General features: G+C 34.7%; 1 protein-coding gene across 3 annotated transcripts in view; it reads right to left on the bottom strand.

Moving 5' to 3' along the window:
• Window positions 1–27274, bottom strand: part of LOC136036278 (double-stranded RNA-binding protein Staufen homolog 2-like) — a 79935-nt gene that overhangs the window by 4036 nt on the left and 48625 nt on the right. For all 3 annotated transcript variants that reach the window (XM_065718420.1, XM_065718421.1, XM_065718422.1), the window contains exons 9-14: window positions 23044–23225; window positions 20892–21032; window positions 20185–20337; window positions 11487–11721; window positions 10158–10309; window positions 6182–6280 (exon numbers count right to left, since the gene is read on the bottom strand). In XM_065718420.1, the coding sequence (XP_065574492.1) occupies window positions 6182–6280; window positions 10158–10309; window positions 11487–11721; window positions 20185–20337; window positions 20892–21032; window positions 23044–23225 (962 nt within the window). The remainder of the gene's footprint in view (window positions 1–6181; window positions 6281–10157; window positions 10310–11486; window positions 11722–20184; window positions 20338–20891; window positions 21033–23043; window positions 23226–27274) is intronic.

Here is a 27274-nt window from a genome sequence, read left to right as displayed (position 1 = left end):
ATTACATTTTACAATTCCCCCAAAGGCTCTTTGGCCTGTAACTCTATATCTCGAAATTCAGAAAATAAGTCGCCATTTAATTTTCACTTTACCTCTGCAAGTCAAAGTTTACCCCTGTATCTCAAAGTTTTTCCAACGAATCTCTGTTAGTCGAAACCCAAGTATGCAGATTTGAACGTGAAAAATTTGATAATTTTGCTTTACATATTTTGTATCAGAATCTGTTAAGATCACAGCTTAGACACCAATACAGTTATGAAAACTCGATTTATTTTTGGGACACAGTGTGCGGTAGCGATGCTAGCGGCTGGAGACAGGGAACTGGCAGCACAGAATTGATACCAATATTGGTATCTAAGCTGTGTATGCAACAAAACAAAATTACACTAATTTTGCCTACAAAATTACCTACACTAATAGGGCTATTCTTAATTTTGTAGTGGCTGTAGAGACTTTAGCGAGTTTGGACCTCTGTAGCTCGAATTCTCATTTGGCTTACCTCTATAACTCTTTTCCTTTATAGGTCAAACTATACGTAACTCGAAAAAAATCGTGGTCCCATGAATTTCAATTTTGCGAAACTGTATATCAAAGAAAACACATCGAGCCAAATTTGCTCAACAACCTTTTGCTATCTTTAATTCCTTAATAATTAATAATATAATTATAATATTATTAATAATAATTAACAATTTCTTGGCTATTAAAGAACTTGTCTTAATTGATATTTACAACTTTATAGAAATTAAAGGGTCAAAAATTGACCCACCCATCAGAAAATATTGAAACTTGGATGCGATGTGTTGCCTCATTCACCATTTACGCTATATCTTGTTTGATGTTTCATCAGCATTTAGAATATTTTCAAAGGCAGCGAGAAAAAATAAGAACTTCTAGAACTCTTTTAGAGACTTACGGAGGCCAATAATTCACATATAAACGAACGACACTATATCGTATACCCCCACCCCCCATACATTACAAAGCAACAAGGCAGGTTCAATAAAGGTTGTTTCCACTTTCTTACATGACGAAAACGAAGAATCTTGAGATTATTTGATACAATTTACTATTGAGGAGAAACAAAAAATGTACATTTTTTGCCTGCCTCACATCAGTAAAAGTTCACTGACCTCAAATTGGCATGGAAAGCAGATCAAACTAGATCTACGTTGCATGGGCAACGTGAGGTGTTGCGGCAACCTTTGCTCGGCTTCGCCGAGTAAAGTGTTGCGAGAGCAACACTTTGGTTTTGTTTCCTCGCTGCGACTAAACGCTGAAGTTGTTAATCTGTAAGGATGCTAAAATACATACTAGGTACACCAACTCGCAAAAGTTGCAAACTCCTAATTGCTAAAGATGATTGTAGCCTTACAGCCGATTATTACTTACAAGTCCCCTACATGTCTTACCACTGGAACCAAATTGGTCTTACCATCAAATACGACGGAAACAAAAAATAGGTACACCAGCTAGTAAGAGTTGCGAACCCCTCATTGCCAAGGATGATTATGAGCTAACAGCCGACTGTTGCTTACAACTCCCCTATATGTCTCACAATTGGTATCGGCCTATTTTTGGTTTCAGTGTGTACCTTACTACTGAAGTTGTCAACCCCTTTAAACTTTCAAACTGGTATATCTCATGAAGGAATTTTTGTACAAAAAAATGGATGACATATACTTTGATCAGCTCATCAAAATCTATCGACTGCCGTCGAAAAAAAAATCTATCTGTCTTAGCTCAAAAGTTGACTTTTTTGCCGTAGGCCAACTTTCTAACGTCATCACTTAGAAATGAGCAAAGGATAAACTCTAATTTCTTTAGCAATGAGAGAACTTTTAAAGTTTAAGAGGCACATCTGATACCATTTCTCTACCGCAATCCCAAGTGCGAAAAACCGAATGATAAACTCAGCTGAAATCACGAACAGAAATGGGTAGAAACAATAGATGGCAGCACTTTCGGACCCGTGGGAAAATGCCGCTTTTTTGCTTCTCTAAATTTTTCTATTTATCACTCAAAGAAGATATATTGGCTGTGGGGCAGGGTAACTGTCGCATATATTTAACACTTATAGATTTTAGTCCATCTTCAATTTGAAACTGGTGCCTGCCTGCTTGCCTGCTAGAACGGAGCTTTCCACTCGAAAGCAGAAACATAGTTTGATGAAACGAAAGCTTGGCTCCATAACTTCAGATAGTCCTCTCTGACATAGGCTATACAACTCCTCTTCACTTCACACACTATAGGCTCTGGCTCAAGGACAAGCAAAAACCATCCTTTTTGGCCCCAGGCAAGAGTTCTACGAAGCTTTCCAAAATGTAAAGTCATATTCATCAATCCGGCCTAAGGTCCACACTTTCCGTAAAAACCGCAGAGGTTAGACCCTTACCACTTTCTAGGAATAAGCTGAAATCGGGGTGCTAGGAACAAAAAAAAAAAAAAAAACACGACAAAACCAAAGTGTTGCTCTCGCAACACAATAAAGTATTACTATCTAAAGAACGCCAGACACCAATATATTAACAAATTTGTGGCAAAATCATATTCTATTTACTCAAATGTTTTAGAAAGACATTAACAGAGGTAGAAGTCCTATATTGTACTTTTCGTTGACCTATTTAAGAGCAAAGTCTCCCATTTTTTTTTTCTAGTCACGTGTCACATTGAACAGATGATGATAGAACATTATAGTGCCTTTTGAAAGCGACAAAATAGATTGAAGGGCAGCCAACAGACTTAGCGAAACCACAGCCACACAGAACGATGGATTGAAACTTTGGACCCAAAATTACAGTGTTTAACAAAACAAAACTCAAACTTTACCGTGAAGAGTGGCGATTGAGGAAGGCGCAGCCCCCCATAGGTTGAGGATGGGACCACCCCATCATGTACGGAATTATTTTTTATTTTTAACGTGGCTCCTCATTTTCAGATGAAACATTTTTTTTAAATTTAATTTCTGACCATTTTTCAAATCATGCCAGGATATCCCCTTTACCCCCCCCCATGAAAATTTTACACAACTATTTTAACCAGAACGGTCGGAATATCCGAGAAATATGCCATTAGATTAATAGCATGCCACAAATGTTTTCAGTGACACAATAGTCAAGGTTTATACATCTAAAAAATATGCCAAAACAAGCATCTGTAAAACGATAATGGTTTTTCCTAATCGTTTGTCACTTTATCTCTCTTTGTCTATTATTGCCTTTTATCTCTTTCGAAATAACTACTTTCTAAAGATGGAAGTAACTGTGTGAGTAATTGAAGTAAGAAATTCAAAGATATACTCGACTATCATACGAATAAGTAAGTATCCTCTATTACATAGACTGTGGTCACACAATGGAAATTTCCAAATTTATTGGCAGTGTTGAGAATCTAATTCCTTGAGGGAAACCGGAAAGTTAACAATGTAGTTGGTTTAATATGAGATTAAAGGTTTATTTCCGAAAAGTTCAAATCCCTTGTACAAATTATAGTGTATCCCAACTGAAAATCAATGATGGCACAGTGCCAGTGTTAGCTAGTGTGTACTCGCTTGAAATAGAGCGGTATCTCTATACGGTATAAATTCTCGGTCTAGCTAGAAAAAAGCGTACAACAGTACAAATATGTAACAGAACCAAAATGTTGTGAACAATAAACAAATTTTAGACAATATTCTAGATTTTCTTTAAAGGCAAGTTTTTAACCGAGGAAAAACATTAAATTTACTTCACTGTATTTTTTCCCTTGGGCATTTAACAAGACGTTTATTGAATGCTTCCAGGATGATTAACTGCTTCTATAAATCTTTACATCAACGACCAATAGATACATAGTGCTGTATATAAGTTTATATTAAAAGCTTAGGATTTATATGAAAGTCCTATTTAGTTTCATTACAGTATTTTCTTTATTGGTTTAGTTTGGTGTATTACATTGTTTAAGGGATGAGTTGTTCAATTTATTTTGATTTGTACATAATCTTTTTTAGTTTTAAAAATATATGGTCTACATGTTACCGCGAATTTCCGAAATCCGGTCAATGTCCACATTCACTGGTGAAACACCAAAATTCCTTTTTCTCTGCTTGGATTCAATTAGCTTTGCGAGGCAGCTTTTTCAGTCTTATGCAACCTATGCTGGTAAAAGCTAAAGTTACGCTAGGCTAGATTATGCTAGTTTAGGTTAAATTTGGTTCTAACTATCAGAAATGGATTAAAAACCTGAGCTAACCTGACCCAACCTAACCTCACCTAATCAAAACCTGTATCCATCAAAACTTGCATTAAATTGAAAAAGTTGATTAGCAACGCTGATTAAACCCAATGAAAAAAAAATAAGGTATTTCGGACATTAACCGGTGAATGTCGACATTCACCCATTTCCGGACATTAACGGTAACATATACACATCTAGTTATGTAGAACAAAAAATAAACACATGGCCTGTTTTATGCAAAAGTTATTCCTATGGTGTCCCGTCTTCTCTTTGAGTAAAAGTAATAATTTCAAACATCGGCTTTTGAAACAAAACTTGCAACTTTAAATCATATCTCTTTTAATGGCCAGACAATGAAAACTACCCCTAAAGATGCTGGTAGTTCCTCAGATTTCTCTAGCCATATTTTGCAGCGTTTTTCTTTGATTCAAATTAAGTTATATATATATATATATATATATATATATATATATATATATATATATATATATATATATATATATATATATATATATATAAAAGCTATCAAAACTATCAAGGAAGAATACAAAAAAAAGATAAAACAAGAGCTAAGAGCTCATATGGCACTTGTGACGAGGTTGGAAGAGCCCAGAACTCATATGGCATGAGTTCTGGCAAAATTCTAAGAATCAATAGACTGATTTAAAAGGGAAATCAGAGGCTTAATGCCGGTTGGGACTTAAAATAAGAGCTCAGAGACACGAGGCACTTCTAAATATTAAAATTCATTAAGATCCGATCACCCACTCGTAAGTTAAAAATGCCTCTTTTTTCGAATTTTTCCTCTCTCTAGACCCCCCCCCCCTCGATGGTCGAATTGGGGAAACCGACTTTATTAAGTCAATTTATGCAGGTTCCTGACACGTCTACCAATTTTCATCGTCCTAGCACGTCCAGAAGCACCAAATTCGCCAAAGTACTGGACCCCCTCTAACTCCCCCAAAGAGAGCGGATCCAGTCCGGTTATGTAAGTCATTTATGTTGTACTTGTTCTTATTCTTCCCACAAATTTTCATCCTGATCTCTCCACTCTTAAGTATTTTTCAATATTCACTCCCCCCCAACTCCGCCCAGTGACACTGGGTCAGGTCGGGATTCGAAATAAGAGATCTGAGTTACGATGTCCTTCTAAATATGGAATTTCATTAAGATCCAATCAGTCCTTCGTAAGTTAAAAAAAAACATCATTTTTTCGAATTTTTCAAAATTAACCCTCCCCCCAACTCCCCCAAAGAGAGCGGATCCATTCCGTTTATGTCAATCATGTATCTAGGACGTGTGCTTATTTTTCCCACCAAGTTTAATCCCGATCCCTCTACTCTAAGCGTTTTTCAAGATTTTAGGTTTCCCCCTCCAACTCCCCCCAATGTCACCGGGTCGAGGGATTTAAAATAAGAGCTATGAGACACGATATCCTTCTAAATATAAAATTTCATTAAGGTCTGATCACCCAATCGTAAGTAAAAAAAACCTCATTTTTTCAAATTTTTCCTAATTAACCGTCCGCCCACTCTCCCCCATATAGTCGAATCGGGGAACGACTATTTCTGATTCAATCTGGTCTGGTCCCTAATACGCCTGCCAAATTTCACCGTCCTAGCTTATCTGGAAGTGCCTAAACTAGCAAAACCGGGACCGACAGACCGACGGAATTTGCGATCGCTATATGTCACTTATACCAAGTGCCATAAAAACGTAGCAAGAAGAGTAAAGAAAACAAAGAAAAAAATATTTTAACAGGGGCAGGGACACGGTGGAAAATGAAAGATAATTTATTTGTTGATTTAGTGACAAAAGAAATTAACATTTTCAGATACCTTTCAGTACGAGCAAGAATTGGTGAATTAATTGGCACTTTAAAGTAGACTAAGGGAAGAAAGCGGAGTTGCAAAGAAAAATGAATAAGGGAAAGAAAGAAACTAGCAAAAGAAAAATCAATTTGTACCTGGTCATGAGACTCATCGACTGTAGCACCTTGACCGTGACAAACTTTCGGTGGTTGAGTTGACAATGTTACTAATGACAAGTATTCACTTTTGTTTCCCTGTAAATTTAAAACTCGATAATACAATTATTTTGAATATGTTCGAAAAAATAATCATAGATGTCTTCAAACAGTCTATAACATCTAAGCAAGCGTAGGTGCAGAGGGACTCCATAATAGCCCTCCTTAAATTCCCCCAAGGTAAAATAATAAGGAAAACAATGCAAAAAAAAAGAATTCTAGTAGTTTTTATTCCACATCAAATAATAGAATGGGCTTTTTAATCGTACAAAAAAGAAAGCGGGAGAGCTGAATACTAAAGTGAATAAAGGTATTTTTTAGGGAAGGATAATTTTGACTGCTTACTTCCCCCTCAGTAAGAAATATATTTTGAGGGTTTTAGAAGACTGTCCCAGCTATTTATTAGTAACATAACCTTCCAATTAAGGCTATTCATCGTTCTCTGTATGTATATTCCATGTAACGCTTATGATTTTCCTTTCTCAGAGTTCTTTGAAATAGTTATCAAAGTATACGTGCAAAGTGAAAAACCTCTTTTTCTTTATCTAAACTTTTCTTCTCATTTGTAAATTATTTGCCATCATTTTTCAATTTCTTAGAGCGGAGCACTAGAAAGCATTATTTCAATAATTTCGTGGGCGAATCTCAGTTGAAAGAAGAAAATGTCTATTGACATTTTTGCGTGAGAAATACGAATATTATTTAAACAGCCTCAAAAATTAGCTCAAAATCAAAACTTATACCAGCTTCAAAATTAGACTATAAAAAAAGGATTAAAAAATTAATATATGACTGCTGAAAATTTGTCGAAAAAACTTTAGTTACATCCTTTCTGACAACGCTATGCCAAGAATAATCTCGTCTCTTTTTTTTTGCTGAAAATTTGTCGAAAAAACTTCAGTCATGTCCTTTCTGACAACATTATGCCAAGATTAATCTTTTCTCTTTTTTTGCTGAAAATTTGTCGAAAAAACTTCAGTCACGTCCTTTCTGACAACATTATGCCAAGATTAATCTTTTCTCTTTTTTTTGCTGAAAATTTGTCGAAAAACCTTAGACACATCCGTTCTGACAACATTATGCCAAGATTAATTTCGTCTTTTTTTTTCTCTATTTTTTTTTTTTTAGAGAGGAAGAAAGTGGAACTGCTAGTACTACCTAGCGTATCAGTGTTTCGTTCGAGCGCCTCATTACATGGCTTAGCCCTTTGAGGCGGTTTTCTTAGTCACAGTGTAAACGTCAAGCTTCTGTTCGCATACTTGATGGCCCAAATAAAAGAGGCCAAAAATAAATTAATAAAATAAAATAGATATTTAGTGCCAAAAGTAAAAGAGGACGGGGTTTGCAACGGGTTCCCACACACTTTATATAAACCATTATATATAACTGCACTTTATTGTGGGCCATATTCTTCCAACAACGACTTATTGCATTCTTAAGAGTATAACATTGAGTCTTTATTATCCATGAGAGCGTGATCAGAAAATGTATTTACGTTGAGAGTATTACAACTAAGAAGGTACGTAAAACAGCAATGAACTTTTGGCTTTTGGGTGGCCGATCTCATAATTGATAAAGATGCTGATCCAACATGTAATTGACAAAAAAAGAAGATATTATCGTTCTAAGAGGTATTATATTTTCAACTGAAGCCAAAAATCAGGGATAGGTGTTTCCTTATCACCAAGGATTATGAAATTTAAATCCTCGGGAGGCGTGACTTTAAGTTGGCCAAAGCCATTTTTTATCATTTTTATGTTATCAGGTAGCTGGTCGAACCAGCCAGCTGAGAGCCAAGAATATACCAATTATAAAGAAATGACACATTTCCTTTACTTTTGACTTTTGGTTTTTTAAATATGACAATATTTTTTAAGGATTTCTGATAGTTCAAAACCCAAGAGTAAAAATAATTTTGACATAAGACCATCAAAGAGCCCAAAGCTGTCATTGCTTTAAAATTAATTTGGATTATCACCTTGATTGTTAAATTACGGTGAGTTGAACCTGACTAAAATCCCATAGGCTATAATGGTATTTTACACCCCATAGACAAATATAAAAATGACGGTTTATTATTCATGCTAAATATTTTCCCTCTTCCCTTAATCTCTCTTGCTCTCACCATCCCCCCTTTCTTGCTCGCGTTACGTTTCGTTCAAGAATAATGGGTATATTTCTTGGGCACATATTTTCAATCAAGCATATTTTTCATTCTTTCTTTTTTCCTCGTAATTTTCGAATATTGCTGAATAAAAAACAATAGCGTTTAGTATTTAGAGAGCCTGGTTGATTTACCTAGAGCCTTCTGAATTATATCAAATATTCTAAAGGCAATTTTGATGATTCCATTTTTACATGCAACTGTTTACAACATTTTTTCTTACTTTTTTTTTTTCTCACATTTTTCTATTTTTTTCTCACTTTTGTGTGTGTGTGTGTGGGGGGGGGGGGGCTGGTGGAGCACACATGTTACCTAACATAAACTTGTTTGAGGAGATTTACAGAAGCAGGTGATTTAGTACAAACTACGAGAAAAGGGCGAATAGCTATAAACTAAGAATCTAACGCTAAGATTCCAATTGTTTAAAATAAAAAAACTATTTGTAAAAGGCTGGAAAAGGTGAAAACAGTATAATTTTTTTTTTAAACTTTGACAGTTGACGTTTGGGACCCATAAGGCAATAAAATTACAAATAAAAATTTTAATATTCTCTCCTTTATAAAGTTATAAGTCCTGAAATTTCTAGTAAAAAAAAAAAAAAAAAAAAAAAAAAAAAAAAAAAAAAAAAAAAAAAAAAAAAAAAAAAAATCTATGGATTTTTCCCCATTCTAAGCCGAATTAGTGTTTTTTCTTTTGCTGGACACAAAAAGCGCCAAAATTTATAAAATCCGCTTCGATTGCGCACTAATCATTCGGCACGTATTTTTCCCAATCCCATGCAGTATCTTTGTGTCCTGGTTTGGTGCAATAAGCTCTTTAGAATCAAACCAGTTTTCTTGTTATACCATAGAAAACTCAGAGGTTTGTTGATTATGAATTATTGAATCATTTGTTCTATTTTAACACGAAAATAATTGGTTCAAAAAACGACATAATAATCTTGACAGCACTTCAAACACCACGACTCGTTCACGTGCGCACGGATAGAAGCATCTAGCTTTCAACTTTTCGGGTTTAGTTCTATAATTTATATATTTTATGGTTTTCCAGATTTTTTTTTCTAAATTCTTCACATGAGACTCAGCACCTGCTTTTTGCTTATCTCAACTGTATTTTTCCCAATATGCGGTACTCTTCAAAATAAATTCTGGCAAGTGTGTCTACTTTAAGAAAGCATTCAAAAGTTGCAATGGTTAACTGTAAATAGAAAAAAAGAAGCTAGAATTCCGACTTTGTAAGAATAAACTGTCTGAGTAAAATGAACATGTAAAGTGGTCAATTTTGCGAATATTGACGGTGCTTCTCTTTCTAGTGTTCCACACATGTTTACCACATGTTTGCCAAAGATTCTACTCATTAATAAAACAACAATTGAAATGTTCAATTTTGTTTGAAAACTAAAGGCTTTTTCTAACAAATGCTAAAACGAAAAAAGGCTTTAAAATTTGGCTGCAACAAACCTCTCCGGATTTACATCTAGATTTGCTTGATATGCTATTGAAAAGCAAACTTTTGGAAAGTTCAAAATAGAAAGCACAGATGCATTTGCAATTCCAGTCAAAAAGTTATAACGTCAATACCTGCCATTCTAAAAGTTGGAATTGGATTCGTTTATTACGCAAAGCAAAATGTATACAAGACACAAACAATACTGGGGCAACCCTTTGCTTACTGCAGACTAGTTTTAATAAAAAAAAATCAAAATACTAGCAGATACTGTTAAATACTAATAAATAAAAAGAAAAAAGATACCTTGGGAAAATCTGTGGATGTAACTTGGAAATTGAGAATTTTCGACAAATACTGGAGCTGATCCCAAGGGCGAACAGTTCCCCCAGTTCCAATAGCAGGAACTTTTGGAGTAATTAAATCATTGGAAAAATCTTTCGGTGCTCCAGATTTACCTAAAGAATTAATGATAATTACTAAGCATTGTTGATTATAAGAAATTCAAATAGTGGAGCACAATTCGAATTTCGAAAAAAAAGGAGTTTGCTGCTACAAAGATAAAAGCGAAATAATAGCACACATAGTTGAAAAAGAAAGCACTCAACCTATAAAAGCTGACTGAGAAAGGTTCCTAGAACAGGTGGGTGAGAAAAAAAAAACCCAAAAAAGGCCAAATTTTCCTGGATAAATTTGCGGCTTCCTATCCCCGGTATCCAAATGAATACATCTAGAATACCGACTTGTAATTAAAAGAATTTAGTAATCTAGGAAACCAATATAAAGAGGCGATGATATTTGCTTCCTCTTGCTGAAAACCAGAGAAATACATATAGTATTTTGGTTTATGATACCAAATACTTGAAAGCTTCTGCAATTTAGTCTTTTGTTTATTTTTCCCTTGGCTTTTCTAAGTTCGAGCGAATGTCGTTGTACCCAAAATAAAAGGGCCCTTCTCATTTTGTCAGTTTTTTTTTTTAGGATTTAAAGTATAAAAATATACAAGTCTTAAAAACTAATTGCAACGACGCATCTAGCATTGAGTCAAAATTCTTAAATATAAAAAAAAAAAAATTATCAATTTAATACTGACCTATCAAAAGCTATTATCGTTAGAAATCTGCATAATTTAGAAAATCGAGAAAAATACTTAAAAAGGAGTGCAAACCAAACGAAAATTAACAGATGGATACCATCTGCTTTTTATTTTCTTGTCGGTGAACATATCGTTGTTAAAAGTCATTAAGTATCAGAATAGGGATTATTAGAACAGAAATTTAATGATTAAGTCCCTTTTCCAGTAACAAAGAGATTGCACCGCTTCAAAGTCTTGATTTCAGCCATTTTGTGTCAATAAAGGGTATTTTAGTCCTAATAGGACCAAAATCGTGTTGCTCATTATCTTCTGGGTAATACTTCTGACTCCTTCCCCACACAGAACGCCTGTAGCGTAGGTATTGCATTAATATATCTAAGGGATATTTCTAATTGTTATGTTCTTTCAATGTACTGTCATGGATCAAAGGACCTGACTAGAATACGGGGAATGTGAGTTGAATCCCATAGATGACGGATATTTTATGACAAATCTTTTTCATTGTTAATTATTCTTAGTAAAGAAGAAATAGCACTCACCAACGCCAGCAACTTGAGAGACGGAATCCGGGACTAAAAGCACACCTGGTACTGGTTGGCGGTTCCTTCCACTTGTTATAACCTTTTCCTGGGTTTTCTCAGGATTTGGTTTCGACGGAGCATCTAATGGAACATAGCCAGGACGAAGAATTTTGAGAGCTTCTTCTGCCGCTTTACGTTTGGCTGCTTTCTTATTTGTTCCAACGCCTGTGGTAACTACTTCACCAACTTGAACCTAAATTATATTTCAAACACTGTATACGTTTGCGATAAGTAAAGATTTAAAATTGAGCCTTTAAGTCTTTAAGTTGAGTTTTGAGCGACTTTAATACATTACAAGACAATTTATTTCTCAATGCAATAATTTAATACCAAACTCCCAGTTAAATTACCGGGTTTACCACTCCAGGGTTATTTCACCCTCCAGTACTATATTCCTAATATCAATTAAATGGCGCAATTGTCACCTGCAAACCTTTTAACAAACTAATCCACTGTTTAATAAAACTTTACAAATAATTTAGCGCTAACTCGGGAAAAAATTGCTATAAAACATCTCTTTGTCTAAAACATGGCGTCATCTTTACCAATATCGCTGTGAAATCAATTGTAGACACAGCCCGAAGTGGTTGGACTGGGATTCGGAATGTGGTCATCTACAAAATATATATATATATATATATATATATATATACATATATATATATATATATATATATATATATATATATATATATATATATATATATATATATATATAGAAGGTCGAGCAAAAGCACCCAGAGATCAATTCTCATGCGAAACATATTTGTTTTTGACGCCCAAATGGGTAAAGACACCCTAAGTTAGCATCCCACCCATCACGAACGCACGAAAAGAACGCTTTCGAGTATTTATCCTAAGTCTTATCTTCAAAATCTAGAGATTTGTATATATATTTTACTATATATACATAACATTTTTTTCTCATGACTTCCACCTCTGATCACAAGTCACCGTAAACATCAAATGTTTTCTTTTTTAAAGAGAAACTAAATGTCCTTTTTTTCTCTTCAGATATTTAGTAGATTTGTATGCTAATGTAAAATTCGTCCTCTGTATAAATATATAAAGTAAAATTCTGTCTATATATATATATATATATATATATATATATATATATATATATATATATATATATATATAAATAAAAAATTGTGCATGCTCAAATAAAAAAAAATTTATTTAAAAAATAAATAAAAAAAAATTGTGCATGCTCACCAATGGTCTGCGTTGCGCAGGTACTGATCTCCTCATTCAATGTGGGAGTGCAATGCGTGTACTCCTTTCTTAATGCAAATTTCATCTTTAATTCCATACAAATAAAAGTTCAATAGGGACAAATCTTTTTATCAATCAGTGACGGCCACTGTCTTATGTATGTAGCCGAAATATCCAGAGATTTGTTACTGTTTTCACGTCTAATAAAAAGATTTGGCCCTATTTAACTGTTATTTATGTCATGCAAAGGCAGTGTGGTCTTCGAAAATACTAATTTTCTAATTTTTCAGAATTAACCCCCCCCCCAACTACCCCAAAGAGAGCGGATTCGTTGTGGTTATGTCAATCATGTATCTAGGACTCGTGTTTTTTTTCCACCAAGTTTCATCCCGATCCCTCCACTCTAAGTGTTTTCCAATTTTTAGGTTTGTCCCTCCCAACTCCCCCCCCCCCAATGTCACCAGATCCGGTCAGGTTCAAAATAAGAGCTCTGAGCCACGATATCCTTCTAAATATAAAATTTCATTGAGATCCGATCACCCGTTCGTAAGTTAAAAATACCTTATTCTTTTTTATCTTTTCAGAAATACCCCCCCCCCCCCCAACTACCCAAAAGAGAGCGGATCCGTTCCGTTTATGTCAATCATCTATCTAAGACTTGTCTTTATTTTTCCCACCATGTTTCATCCCGATCCCTCCACTCTAAGTGTTTTCCAAGTTTTAGGTTTCCCCCTCCCAACTCCCCGCCCCCATCACCAGATCCGGTCGGGATTTAAAATAAGAGCTCTAAGACACGATATCTTTCTAAACATCAAATTTCATTGAGATCCGCTCACCCGTTCGTAAGTTGAAAATACCTCATTTTTCTAATTTTTAAGAATTACCCCCCCCCCCCCAACTACCCCAAAGAGAGCAAATCAGTTCCGATTATGTCAATCATGTATCTGGGACTTGCGCTTATTTTTCCCATCAAGTTTCATCCCGATCCCTCTACTCTAAGTGTTTTCCAAGATTTTAGGTTTCCCCCTCCAACTCCCCCCAATGTCATCAGACCCAGTCGGGATTTAAAATAAGAGCTCTGAGACACAATATCATTCCAAACATCAAATTTCATTAAGATCCAATCACCCGCTCATAAGTTAAAAATATTTCATTTTTTCCGAATTAACCGGCCCCTACTCCCCCCCCCCCAGATGGTCAAATCGGGGAAACGACTATTTCTAATTTAATCTGGTCTGGTCCCTGATACGCTTGCCAAATTTCATCGTCCTAGCTTACCTGGAAGTGCCTAAAGTAGCAAAAACCGGGACTTTAGGTTTTCCCCTCCAACTCCCCCCAATGTCATCAGATCCGGTCGGGATTTAAAATAAGAGCTCTGAGACACAATATCATTCCAAACATCAAATTTCATTAAGATCCAATCACCCGCTGATAAGTTAAAAATACTTCATTTTTTCTATTTTTTGCGAATTAACCGGGCCCCCACTCCCCCCCAGATGGTCAAATCGGAAAAACGACTATTTCTAATTTAATCTGGTCCGGTCCCTGATACGCTTGCCAAATTTCATCGTCCTAGCTTACCTGAAAGTGCCTAAAGTAGCAAAACCGGGACCGACAGACAGACAGACCGACAGAATTGGCGACTGCTATATGTCACTTGGTTAATACCAAGTGCCATAAAAATTAACTTTTTAGGATGGTTTTCTTAGAGAACATTTTAAACTAATGCAGATAACATCAAAAAAAGGAAGAGAAAACTAGACTTAAATTTTGAATTTAAAGTATTTTCGAAGACCACACTGCCTTTGCATGACATAAATAACAGTTAAATAGGGCCAAATCTTTTTATTAGACGTGAAAACAGTAACAAATCTCTGGATATTTCGGCTACATACATAAGACAGTGGCCGTCACTGATTGATAAAAAGATTTGTCCCTATTGAACTTTTATTTGTATGGAATTGAAGATGAAATTTGCATTAAGAAAGGAGTACACGCATTGCACTCCCACATTGAATGAGGAGATCAGTACCTGCGCAACGCAGACCATTGGTGAGCATGCACAATTTTTTTAAAAAAAATTAAAAATTAATTTTTTTTTTAAAAAGTTTTCTAGGTTTTACAAGATTTTAGACGAGATTTTTTAAATATAAAGTTTTTTATATTTGGGAAAATATTAATCATACAGCCACTGTTGGTCAGGGCCATATTTTTTGTTCTTACTCAAGTAAAATAAAATTTTTGGGCTTTAGAACGGTTGTCTCTAGCATCCATTTATGTTAAAACTCGGAATGTAATCAGATTTTGTTTTTCAAAAAGTCCAACGTACTTTAAAACCTAATAACTAATGAACTTATGTTGTGGCAGCGATACTGAACAACGGGTAAAGTTACTGCGTACAATCCTGTCAATGTTAGTTAGAGGCGCTAAGTTCTTGTAGTTGAGGTAGGATCTGTGAACGCTCGATTGTTCTGGACAACTTTAGTCTTTTATTAAGCAGAGTACGATTGCTACAGCAATACCAATAATCCTAAAAACGTAGCTTGCTCCAGAAAGCGGCGATGTGTGATAAAAAAAAGATTTTCCTTTTATAAATGGAGTCTAATCTGAAGGGCTTTTAGTAATTTTGAATTGTTATTTAACAAAGAATCTGCATCTAAGCTTGAAAACAAATATCCAACGACAACCATATTTTTCGTCGGAAATTTTGGGGATTGGTTATGGACAGTAAATAAACAGGGTACCAGGTAGAGATATGGTATTTTTTCTAGAAAATTTTCACGCATTTTCACGTTGTTAGAAATAGATAGATGGTATCCTAGCCTAGATAAATTCGGTGTAGGGAAAGAAAACAGTAATGGCTACAGACTTTTGCAATTTTGTCGGTATAACAATCTAGTTATAACCAGTACGGTGTTTAATCATAAAATGGCCCATATGTTGACATGGTATTCACGTGATGGTTAGACAGCAAACCTTATTGATTCTGTTATTGTAAACCAAAGACTAGCAGGATCAATACACGATACTAGGGTATATAGGAGTGCTGTTATTGATGTTAAAAGTAAAAATCACCATCTAGTAGTGTCTAAGGTTAATTTAAAGCTTAAATTTCGGAAGGGTAACTATCTCCCAGAAAGTTATGATGTTGGTAGACTCCAGGTGAAAATTTTAGAGAAACTTGAACAGTTGAATAGAACAGTTGAATACTAAACTTGAGAGTTTAAAATTTGACAATGTGGAAGATGGATGGAATAGTTTTAGAAAAACAATTTGTGAAGTTGCTGATGGTGTCTTAGGGAAGACTGTTAAGACTGCAGCTAGGAATATTAGTGAAATAGCTTTATGTTTAATAGAGAACAGAAGGGGTTTGTACAAGAACTATGTGAGTGATAGATCATATGAAAACAAAAGGAATGTAAAGAAAGTAGAGAAAGCACTAAAATATAAACTAAGGAGATGTGAAGTGGAGGCCATGAATAAAATTGCTGAAGATCTGGAAGAAGCAGCTGGACGGCATAATAGTAAAAATATTATACTGGCATGTTAATAAATTGAGATGGAGTAGTCAATCCGGACTAATCCCAGTTAAAGATAGGAATGGGGCCACAATTAGTGGAAAGTGTTAAGGAAAGAGAAAGTGGAAAGAAAATAAGGATAGAGTTAAAGAGAGATGGGCGGAACATTTTGAGAATGTGCTAAACCGAGATACAGTTGCAGGAAAAGATATAGATGAAAATGAAAAAGTTTGTGATAACTTGGATGTGAAGGGAGATTTATTTTGTGAGGAAGAATTAGCAACAGTACTAAAAGAATTAAAAATAACAAGGCTCCGGGTGCTGATAGCGTGATAAATGAGTTCCTTATAATATGGTGGCTCTGAGGTTAGAAATAAGCTACAGAAGATTATGAATATGATTTTTGAAAAAGAGAAAGTATCTAATGATTTTAAGGAAACCTTAATTAAACCACTGTATAAGAAAGATGACAAGAGTGAGTGTCGTAATTATCGAGACGTTAGTCTGGTCTCTATAGGTAGCAAATTACTTAATAATATGATACTCTTTAGACTGAGAGATGCTGTAGACAAAGAAAGATAAGAGAAGAACAGTGTGGTTTTAGTAAAGGTAGAGGATGTGTCGACCAATTTTTCTCTCTTAGGTTATTAATTGAGAAGTCCCCCAATTAATTTTTAATTTTTTTCAACGAAAAAAAAAATATATATAAAAATAAAACAAATAAGAACAACCCACATTATAAAACAAAAATCCCAGCACTGATGGTAAGTGCTGGAAGTTTTGGTGTATAATATGAGTTGTTCTTATTTATTTTATTGTTTATATATATTTTTTTTTCGTTGTGTTTTAGTTGTCGTGTTTTTTTTGTTTGTGATGTTTTAAAAAAGTCTTAAATTGCCGGTTCTAATTTTTTTTTTCTGTTGAGAAAGGCTCCCGGACAAGGGGCCGAAATATTCGGAGTATCTTTATTTTTTTTTTTATATTTAAAGTGTAGTTTTTTTATATTTTATTTTTGTTCACTGCTTTGTCGAAATTGAACCCGTTTTTTCTTTGCTTAATTTTTTGATTAGAAAAATTGCTTCCCTCTCTAATTGTGTCCAAGATGTCAAATACCTCAATGAATATTTTTATCCCCTTCCAATTCAAAATGGAGCACCACAAAGAACTATCTTAGGTCCAATTCCATTTCTCGTAATGATTAATAACCTTCGTGTTAATATTCATCATGAATTTGACTGATAGATGGAAATTAGTCGATGATCTAACAGTCTTAGAGATTTTTTTTTCCAAATTTAAAAGGAGCCAAATGGATATCCTGGAACAAATATTAGACGAAGCCGCTACTAACGATATGATAGTCAATCCTTTAAAATCAACAATAATAGCAATTAATCAAACAGTCCGTGGTAACGAACTGTAAGTAGGAATAGATACTCTAAAAAACGAATTTTGACATCAGTAGATACATCAAAGAAATCAGGATATTATACTTATTCCAAACATATAAGATTCTTCCAGTTTGGTGATACCTATCAACAGTTATGAACCTGAGAAAACTTGCCTGACTTTCGAAAAAGGGTGAAAACACCCCCTATAAGTCAAATCTTAATGAAAAACACATCATCTAATTCATCGTATCAGAGAAACCTTACGTAGAAGTTTCAAACACCTAAATTCAGAATTATGGAATTTGGCACTTTTTGCGAGAAGAAAGATCACGGATGCGTGTTTGTTTGTTTTTTTAATGTTTTTTTTTCAGGGGTGGTCGCATCGAAATAATGGTCCTAGAGGATCAGGAGAAAGTGCATTCGAACGGAAACTAACAGTTCTAGCGCCCTTTTCAAGTGACCAAAAAATTTTGAGGACAACTAACCTCCCTTTTTTCCCCAAAGCTGTTGGATGAAAATTTTGAGAAAGTCATTTTTAACAAAGTTTCAAGATCCAGTAACTGCGTCCTTAGGGGTAAAATCAATCCCCACAAGCTGTGGGGAGATGCTTGTAAGCTAAGAAATTTGCCCATTGTTTACATATCGTATTTGATATTCGGAAGTATACAGACGTTTTAGGGGGATGTGTCTGTGGTGAGTTTCCATAGGGAGAATTTTCCGTGGAGAGGAAATTTTCAGGGATGAACTTTCCAGGGGAAATTTTATACTATGGGCATTTGACAGAATCCCCATCCAAAATCCTTTCTGTTTGTCTTACTTTCTCTTTGCCAACTCCCTTTTACATGTGGAGATGTTCCGGGGAAATTATCGGTGGGCTATTTTCAACATGTATAGACTTCCATGAAAAATATAGGCTACACGGAAGGGGAGATTTCTGGAATGATCAGGAAAACATTTAGAAATTGAAGCCTATTTCAGATGAAAGTATGCTAAGGAGATTTCTTCAGGCTGAATTGTCCGTAATAAATTTTGGAGGAGGGGATTTTCAACAAGGATGGAAATGTCCAGAGGAAATTTTTCGAGAAAAGGGGATAAATTTTTAAAAATTTCTTGTGAAGGGAGTGAATTTCGCATGCAGGTTGCATGGAGGGCGGGGGCCATATTTACTGGCGTTTTTCGAAAAACAATCAGAAATTAAATAAAAAAGTATTTTCTGACTGAAAATAAAGAGCGAAATAAAAATTAAAAACCAAAAGAAGTTATTCCCAATATGAAGGGATTGCTCCCCTCCTCAATACTTTACTGTTTACGCTAAAGCTTGACTGTTTGTTCCAATTTTATGAACGGCTCTGAAACACAAGGCCCGTTAAATTAGAATAAGAGGCTTTTTTTAAATACTAAAAGCTTCAGCGTAAAGAGCAAGGTATTAAGGAGGAGGTAACCAATATAGGGAATAACTTCTGTTGGTCTTGAGCTTTAACGCTACGCCTTACTTTCAGTAATTTTTTTATTATTATTTCATTTCCTTTTTTTATTTCGTTAATTTGATGATCTACCTTCTTTTACCTCTCCAACCCCCCCTGGAATGCCAGTTCGCACAATGACATTACTGAGTGTTAACATCTCAAGCAACTGAAAATGGAAACATTCTTTAAAATGGTAAACGCCACATTTTCCCTTCTTAAAATTCTTAAAAACTTAGATGTGTTAAATCCATTTGTTTGAGAATTTACCTTTCATTATTACAACCAATCCAAAAGTATGCCTATCCTGTTTGGCATCCGGGTATCTCCCATGAATTGTCAGAAATAATAGATGCAGTCCAAAAAGTTGCCGAAGAATTATTTTCAATGAGGGTGAATTCCATTATATATCCCTTCTTCGAAGAGCCAATCTGATCATCCTTAAGGAAAGGAGAACACAAACTACCTTAAGTGTCGCCAACAATGCCCTTCTTAGGTCCCTAACAAGTTACCTTTTTCGTGGTCAATTTCCCCCCCTTTGACCTCGCCTCCCAAGTTCTGCTTCAGCAAAAATCCCTCTTCTTACCCCAATAAAACTGTCTGCCGAAAGATCTAGAAGGACTTTTTTCCCCTACCTAACAAACATGTTAAATATAAGAGATCACCCCTCCTCATTTTTCTACCTTACAAGTGTTAAATTTTAACTTTAAAATGTAGTTACTTTTAAAATTAAACTATGTTTTCTAGGTTTTAGTGCAAGAATAAATTATCCTTATGTGTTTTTTTTTAAAGATAGCTTATTCGTTTTTTAATCCCGCATGTTTTTTTTTACTGTTTTGACAACCGTTTTTTGGCAATATTTTTGGCTTCCTGGAGAAAACAATTTTCAGACTTATATTCGCTTGTTTATTTTGTATTTTTTTTATACTAAAGTGCGATTTCGGCCCACTTGAGTTTGTGATAGACATGTTTGTATATATAATGTTTGTTATCTTTATAATGTTTATATATGTTTGTTATCTGAAAAAAGTAAAATGGGATTTCATCAAACTGATACCAATCTACGTACTTGAATAACAAACTCAGGCTCCCTTGCGAGATTCTTCTCCGAAACAACACTATAAATAGGTTCCTTTTCTTTCTTGTTATGAGTGTATTGGATTAGCAATGAAATTGGATTTAAATGAGAATTCTTATCATTTCCAGTTGGAATAGTAACGTCCTGAAAAATAAAGTGTCTTTAAATAAATAAATCAAATGAAAATACAATCTAACTGTCTAGCAGATAGTAAGACAAAAGTAGGAGACACGATAAAATGTCATTAGAAGGTTATTTGAAATATGACCCAAGAGTTTTATTTCTGATTTCAATACTTCTGATTCTCCAATTCATTCAGTTTTCTACCTTCTTGAATCTTTTCACCTCAATTTTCGCTTTGTTTTTAGTTATTTTTACTTTATTGTTTTTACTTCCTCATTTTCAGATTCATCGAGTCCACCATGTCAGTTATGTAGGCAAAATACCCATAGAAATGTTTTCACAGTTCAAGGCATTTAGGTTTATCTCTGAATTTTTACTCCTTCTGAGCTTTAAAATATTATGATTCTATTATTCTGATTTCATAAGAATTGCACGATCAAATGTACCCTTGTAGTCATAAAAAAGAGACTACTTACCATACTTAAAATGATTTGTTGTCTGCTTTTTTTCAGATATTGATATTGGTGCACACACACTACAATATGAAACAAGGAAGAAAGTTTTGAAAAAATTACTTTGATCAAATTCCTGTTCTTCTTTTTGAGAAGAGGTTGTCTTCTTTTCATTGTCAATGAGACGTGTCCACCAGGTGGAAGAAGAGGTTGTATTTTCTTCAGTTCTTCAAGCATCAGCTCTGCCGATCTCTTCTTCGACAGCTAAAATATAAACATTATATATTCATGATACGAGAGCTATAAAGCGCTATGACTGAAAATGACTCATTCTCAATTCTCTAGCTTCTCAGTTATCAGTAGATGTACAGCTTACCAGCTCTCTCTCTCTCTCTCAATCTCTCCTGATAACTGAAAAGCTAAACAACGTTTAGACAAGAAAGAGAGAGGAAGAGAGAAAGAAAGAGAGAGAGAGAGAGAGAGAGAGAGAGAGAGAGAGAGAGAGAGAGAGAGAGAGAGAGAGAGAGAGAGAGAGAGAGAGAGAGAGAGAGAGAGGTAAAAAAAAACCTGTTTCCCATTCAAAAAAAAAATGCATGGTTTTAAGGAAATTATCACCCTTTTTTCAGGAAGGGGTGGGGTTGGAGCTTTTTAAGGAGTCACAATCTGAATAATCAATTCAGCTCTTTGCCTTTTACTCCAACGTCCTGTTTTTTACTTACAACCAGCTTAACAAAATGGAACTTGGATGATTTTAACAATTTATATTAAATTAACATACTAGTGATCATTCCCCTTCCAAGATACGAATGTTTTACGTCCCACGATGAGCTGCTGAATCACACTAAGACTTCAGTTATAATCAATTAGAATACATTTGAGTTTTCATTCTTCTTCCTCTTCCCAAACATGACTTTGAAAGATCAAACTTTGGAAATATGTTCTAAGACCACACTGACCACACTATGCGTCTTCTCTTTTGTTAAGTTTCACTTTAAAAGGTTAGTTGTTTTTTTCTGCATTTTAACAGGATGGCTTGGTGGAGGTACTTACAGAAGTATCTGTTTTTGCATTTTGTATTTTTTTTTTGAACATGCTAAAAATCACCCTCGTTGAGTGGACCTTATCTTAGACCTTAGTTCCTCCAGTGCCTCCAGAGGCACACAGGGCGTCGGTGAGCCACCTCTAATCATTCCTCATGTGAGCCGCTGTGTATATGTCTTCCCATTCTGGAATGAGACTCGTCTGGAAGGCTCTTCTGTCACGTTCGCAAGTCCTACGGAAGTATTGTTTGGTCTTCCTCGGCAACAAGTGCCATCCGGCTGCCGGTGGAGGAGAATTTTTGAAGTCTGTGATCTGGCATGCGAAGGATGTGTCCAAGATATTGCCCTCTACGCTTTCGTACAACGGTTGCGATATCTGGCTGGCCTGTGCGGGTATGGATCTCGTCGTTGCTTACAAGGTCCCTCCAACTGATTCAAAGTTATTCTCGAAGACGGTAAGGCGTTTCTCCTGTTCCGCAGTTAGCTTAAGACATTTCATAGCGTAATTCAGGACAGGAAGTACATTGCTCTGGAACAAACTGAGTTTCAACTTCAGCGAGTATACGGTGGATTTCCAGACTGGTAGAAGTCTCTGAAACAATGCGTTGGCAAAGGCTATCCTGGTGCGCAATTCTATTTCAGATTTCCCACTAGAAGTGATTGTACTCCCTAAGTACTTGAAGTCTGTCACCTGTCCGATGTCCTCTCTTCCTAGTTGGATTCCCATGGGTGAACTACTGATTGACATAGCTTTTGTCTTTGGGGCGCTGATATCTAGTTCAGACTGTTCAGCTTTCTCGGCGAGTTTGTTCAGGAATTCCTGAAGCTTCGGCTTATCGGCTTCTATGAGCCCAAGATTGTCGGCGAAGTCGGCGTCTTGAAGATGTTTTTCTGCAATCCGGATTCCATGCCCATTTATCTGTCTAAAGATGTTGTCTACAACTAGGATGAAGAGGAGAGGCGACAGCACACAGCCTTGCCAGACGCCAGACATCACCTTGAAGCAGCGTGCGTTGCCGTCCCATGTTTTAACACACCATTCCGTCTCTTCGTACATGGCAACTATTAGACGGATTAGCTTCTCGGGAATGCCGTAAAATCACAGTATTCTCCACAGGGTTTGACGATCTACTGAATTAAACACCTTTCCGAAGCCCACGAAGAGTATTTCGTGGGTTTCAAGTTTTTTCGTTTTTAACCAAAAAGACTTTAGAATCTACATAAAAAGTACTTACGGACTTGCTACTGCCTTCTCCTTCAGTAGTCGAGTCACCAACAGTACACTTGGTAACAAAATTTTTCATATGGGGCGGTCCCGATTCACGAATGACCTCAAAGCAAACATTTAAGTCACGTCTCAGCGCCACCTCATAGACTAACGATATGGGAGACTTCAATTCTAAGCTGGGATCATCATCTAAAAAACAAGTTTTAATATGACACACAGTAAAAAAAAAAAAAAAAAAAAAAAAAAAAAAAACGCAAAATGGTTAATTGTTCTATGTTGTGCATCAAAATTCTATATCTCTATCAATAAATAAATACATCAATAATAACTAATTAAATACTATAAAAATAATGAATAAATATCAATGAACGCATTATTATTCTAATATAATTTCGTGCCTATCAATACGATGTAGGCAAAACTATATCTCAGATAAGCATTTATCAAATCATATAACAGGCCTGGTTCATGTTCATCAAAGCTTTTACAGTCTTATAGTTTTTTTTTGCATTAAAATAGAAATGAGGTCAGGTTGCGTTTTGGCTTATGAATGAAACGATTCTATATTTATTGACAGATATGTTCACAAACTGACATCCACTAATTAGTTATTTTTCAGAGGGGGTAAAACTCACAATTCTGCAATTCTGCTGCGCTGTATATCAGGAGAGATTTGAGTGAGACAGCAATACAGGAATTTTTTTTTTATTATTATTTTCTTTTTCTCTATTTTTTATTTTGATATTCCCCTTCAATGTAAATTATGATTTATCTAATTTTTACATACTATAAGGAATACCTGTATACTTTTACACTCCTTCTAAAATCTTGATAGATTTTATCATGAAAGAGATATTATTTTATTATGGTCTCATATTTTGGAGCGGGTATTCACCATGAAAATTTCAAATGATACGTTTAAAAGGAAGTCGTCTTAACATAGCACCAGTAAAAAAAGTTCCCGAACGATATAATGAGATGGTTGTTTAACAACCATACGGTTGTACAGCCTAACACTCAGTGCTATTACGTTGTTGTTTGCTACGCTGTAATCATTTAAATTGGTTAAAATTTGTGACCCTGTCTGTTTGTTTGAAGAGGGCCAGAGACAAAACAAGCAAATTGTGCCTCACAATTTGCAAGAGGTATGGATTGTCGGAAAGAAGGGCCATACACTGGTGCCAGAATAGTTGAGATTTCGAAGGATAGAACCTCCAAGATCAAAGCTCCGACGATGGAGGAAATCAACGACCTTAGATTCCAACTTCAAAGTTGAGTCTACAGTTTCCACATGTTTTGTGAATTCTATGCCATGGTGGCCCAAATTCTAGTCACCTTCACTGAAATTTACAGGATGGCGGTGTTAAAAAAGATCCTTCTTTACTGGATATCAGAATGATTTATTCCTTATGCTCGTTTTTAAATTCTTTGTAATTTTGTTTTTGATGATATGCTAATCATTCTCAAATACTCTTTTTCAATTATGAAAGATATGGAGCCATTTTCAAGAAAAAAGCTATGCATACCACATACACAGTTGGTTGTTTAAAGAGAGTAAGTAGATTTTTGCTGTTTCTTGTTCAATGGCTTTATCTTCAGCCGTTTTGGGTCATTTGTCATCTTTTGTCATTTCGCATGTATCATAGATACTAAAAATGGTACAACCACTCCTAGGGAAGAAATTATATAATTTATAATCTTGAAATGTATATAAGTATGACGACAATCAAATAATTTTTAAAAAGAAATTAGGCCCTAACCGAATTTTCTCGAACTCATGACGTATCTATAAAATTTTTTCAGACAAGAAAATCCCAGGGTGCCAATTAAAAAAGAAAAATATGGATCCGTTTACAAGAAAAAAAAAAAGTTGTACATACATACATACACAGTTGCGCGTTTAAAGACAGTAGGTATATATATACATATATATCATGAAAAGAGAAATCACCAATGCAACAGCACAAACACAAAAAAAAGAAAAAAAAAGAAAAAAAAAGAAAAAAAAAGAGAGAGACAGAAGGAGAAAAGGAAGACTGTTTTCCTAAATTAGTGATTAATATAGACCAGCACTTGAATGAGGCCTTAACCCTACTCATCCATACAATCACATAGGTCAAACAGCATAGCCATACACAATCAACCATAAAGAATAATCCATGGACAGGCAGTCATGTCGTCAATAAGTATAAGTCGTCATTTACCAAACAATAGAAAAAATAATAAAGACAAATAATTCAGAGGCAACAACCCAACACAAGGGCTCATCAGGAGAATACACTGGCCTATATAGGGTTTCGCCACTTTAAATTCTCTACCCAGCACAGTGTTGTGGCTACCACAGAATATCCATGGCATCCCCGTGTCAGGTATCACCCCCAAAATACATGCCTATGAAAAAAAAAAAAAAAAAAACAGCAAATGTAAAACAACCAAGTAACACCAAAACAAGCTTATCCTGTTAATATATCCCTCTTTTAGCAACAATAGGTAAACTAAATATAATAAATTTTACCAAATCACAAATATTAACACATTGCAAAAAACCTGAATGAACTAAACAATTATAGAATTCATCTTTACCATGTGGCTAATTTAAAAAAAAAAATCCGCTCAATTAGAAACCCAATTCAAAATAAATGGCGCTGCAACAACAATTCTCGAACCTCCGAAATTAGTTGAAAATTTCTTTAAGTATTTCTAGATAATTCTTTTGATATTTATTTAAAGGTTCGTTATAATGAAAACTAAATTTTTTAAATTGCCAAGTTAATTTATTTGCAGAAAAACCTCTTGATATCAATTTTTGGCTTAAGATTTTACATCTATTTTTAAAATCAATATAATTACTACAAATCCTTGCATAGCGAAGTAACGAAGATATATATATATATATATATATATATATATATATATATATATATATATATATATATATATATATATATATATATATATATATATATATATATATATATATACACAATTGGATATTGTCCTCGTAGTCACTTGTCTTCCAACCGTATATTTCGCTCATATTCGTTTATCATTACCTCAGATATTGTTCCCATGCCTTGCTATTGAACATTTTCATTTATAATCGAATGTGATTCTCCTTCTCGCTTGTTTCATGCTTTTTGCTGTAGCTGTTCAAAGTCATAATCAGTAATTTCAAAGACTTAAGAAATTTTGGCGTGAATTCAATTCTTACTTCCTCTTTATCGTTCAGAGACGCTAAAACAAACTCCTCCATTCCATTGTAATTTATCGTCTAACTGCTGATATCGTTGTGCAATATTTTCACTTGCAATTAAATATGATTCTTGCTGTTGATTGTTCTACACCTTATCTACTAATCACACATCTACATTATATATATATATATATATATATATATATATATATATATATATATATATATATATATATATATATATATATATATATATATATATATATATATATACATATACGATTCGATATTATCCCCGCAGCCACTTGTCTTCTAACCGTGGATCTCGTTCATATTCGTTTATCATTACCTCAGACATTGTTCCTATGCCTTACTATTGAAAAGTTTCGTCTACAATTCAATGTGATTCTCGTTGTCGCTTGTTTCACGCCTTTTGCTTTAGCTGTTCAGAATCATAATCAGCAATTTCAAAGAATTGAGGAATTTTGGCGTGAATTCAATTCTTCCTTCCTGTTTATGCTTCAGAGACGCTAAAACACACTCCTCCATTCGATTGTAATTTATCTTCTAACTACTGACTTCATTGTGCAACATTTTCGCTTGCAATTCAATATGATTCTTGCTGTTTGATTGTTCCACACCTTATCTGCTAACCACAAATCTCGATGCGCTTCATTTTTGTTCATCACTACCTCCGACATTTTTTCCGTATCTTTTGTTTTAGTTGTTCAAATTCGTTTATCCTCTTGTATAATTTTACATGAGATCATAGATACCGAAAAAAACTAATGACGTTGTTAATTAATTCAGAAGCAACAAGGCATGTTCCATTGCATATATCCTCTGAAATATCATTTCGGAATTACAATCAGCCATTTCAATTGAATTAAGGAATTATGGTGGGGATCCAATTCTCCCTTCCTGTTTATCCTTTACAGACACTAAATAACACGTTCATCTATTTTATTTTATTATAATTTTAATCCGTCTTCCAACCACAGATTTCATGGTGGAACCATTTTGGTTCGCAATTCAATATATTTCC

The sequence above is a fragment of the Artemia franciscana genome, chromosome 15, assembly GCF_032884065.1.
Source record: "Artemia franciscana chromosome 15, ASM3288406v1, whole genome shotgun sequence".
In the NCBI taxonomy this organism is placed as follows: Eukaryota; Metazoa; Arthropoda; class Branchiopoda; order Anostraca; family Artemiidae; genus Artemia; species Artemia franciscana.
Note: the sequence above shows the minus strand (reverse complement) of the source record. Positions and strands in the feature narration are given on the sequence as shown.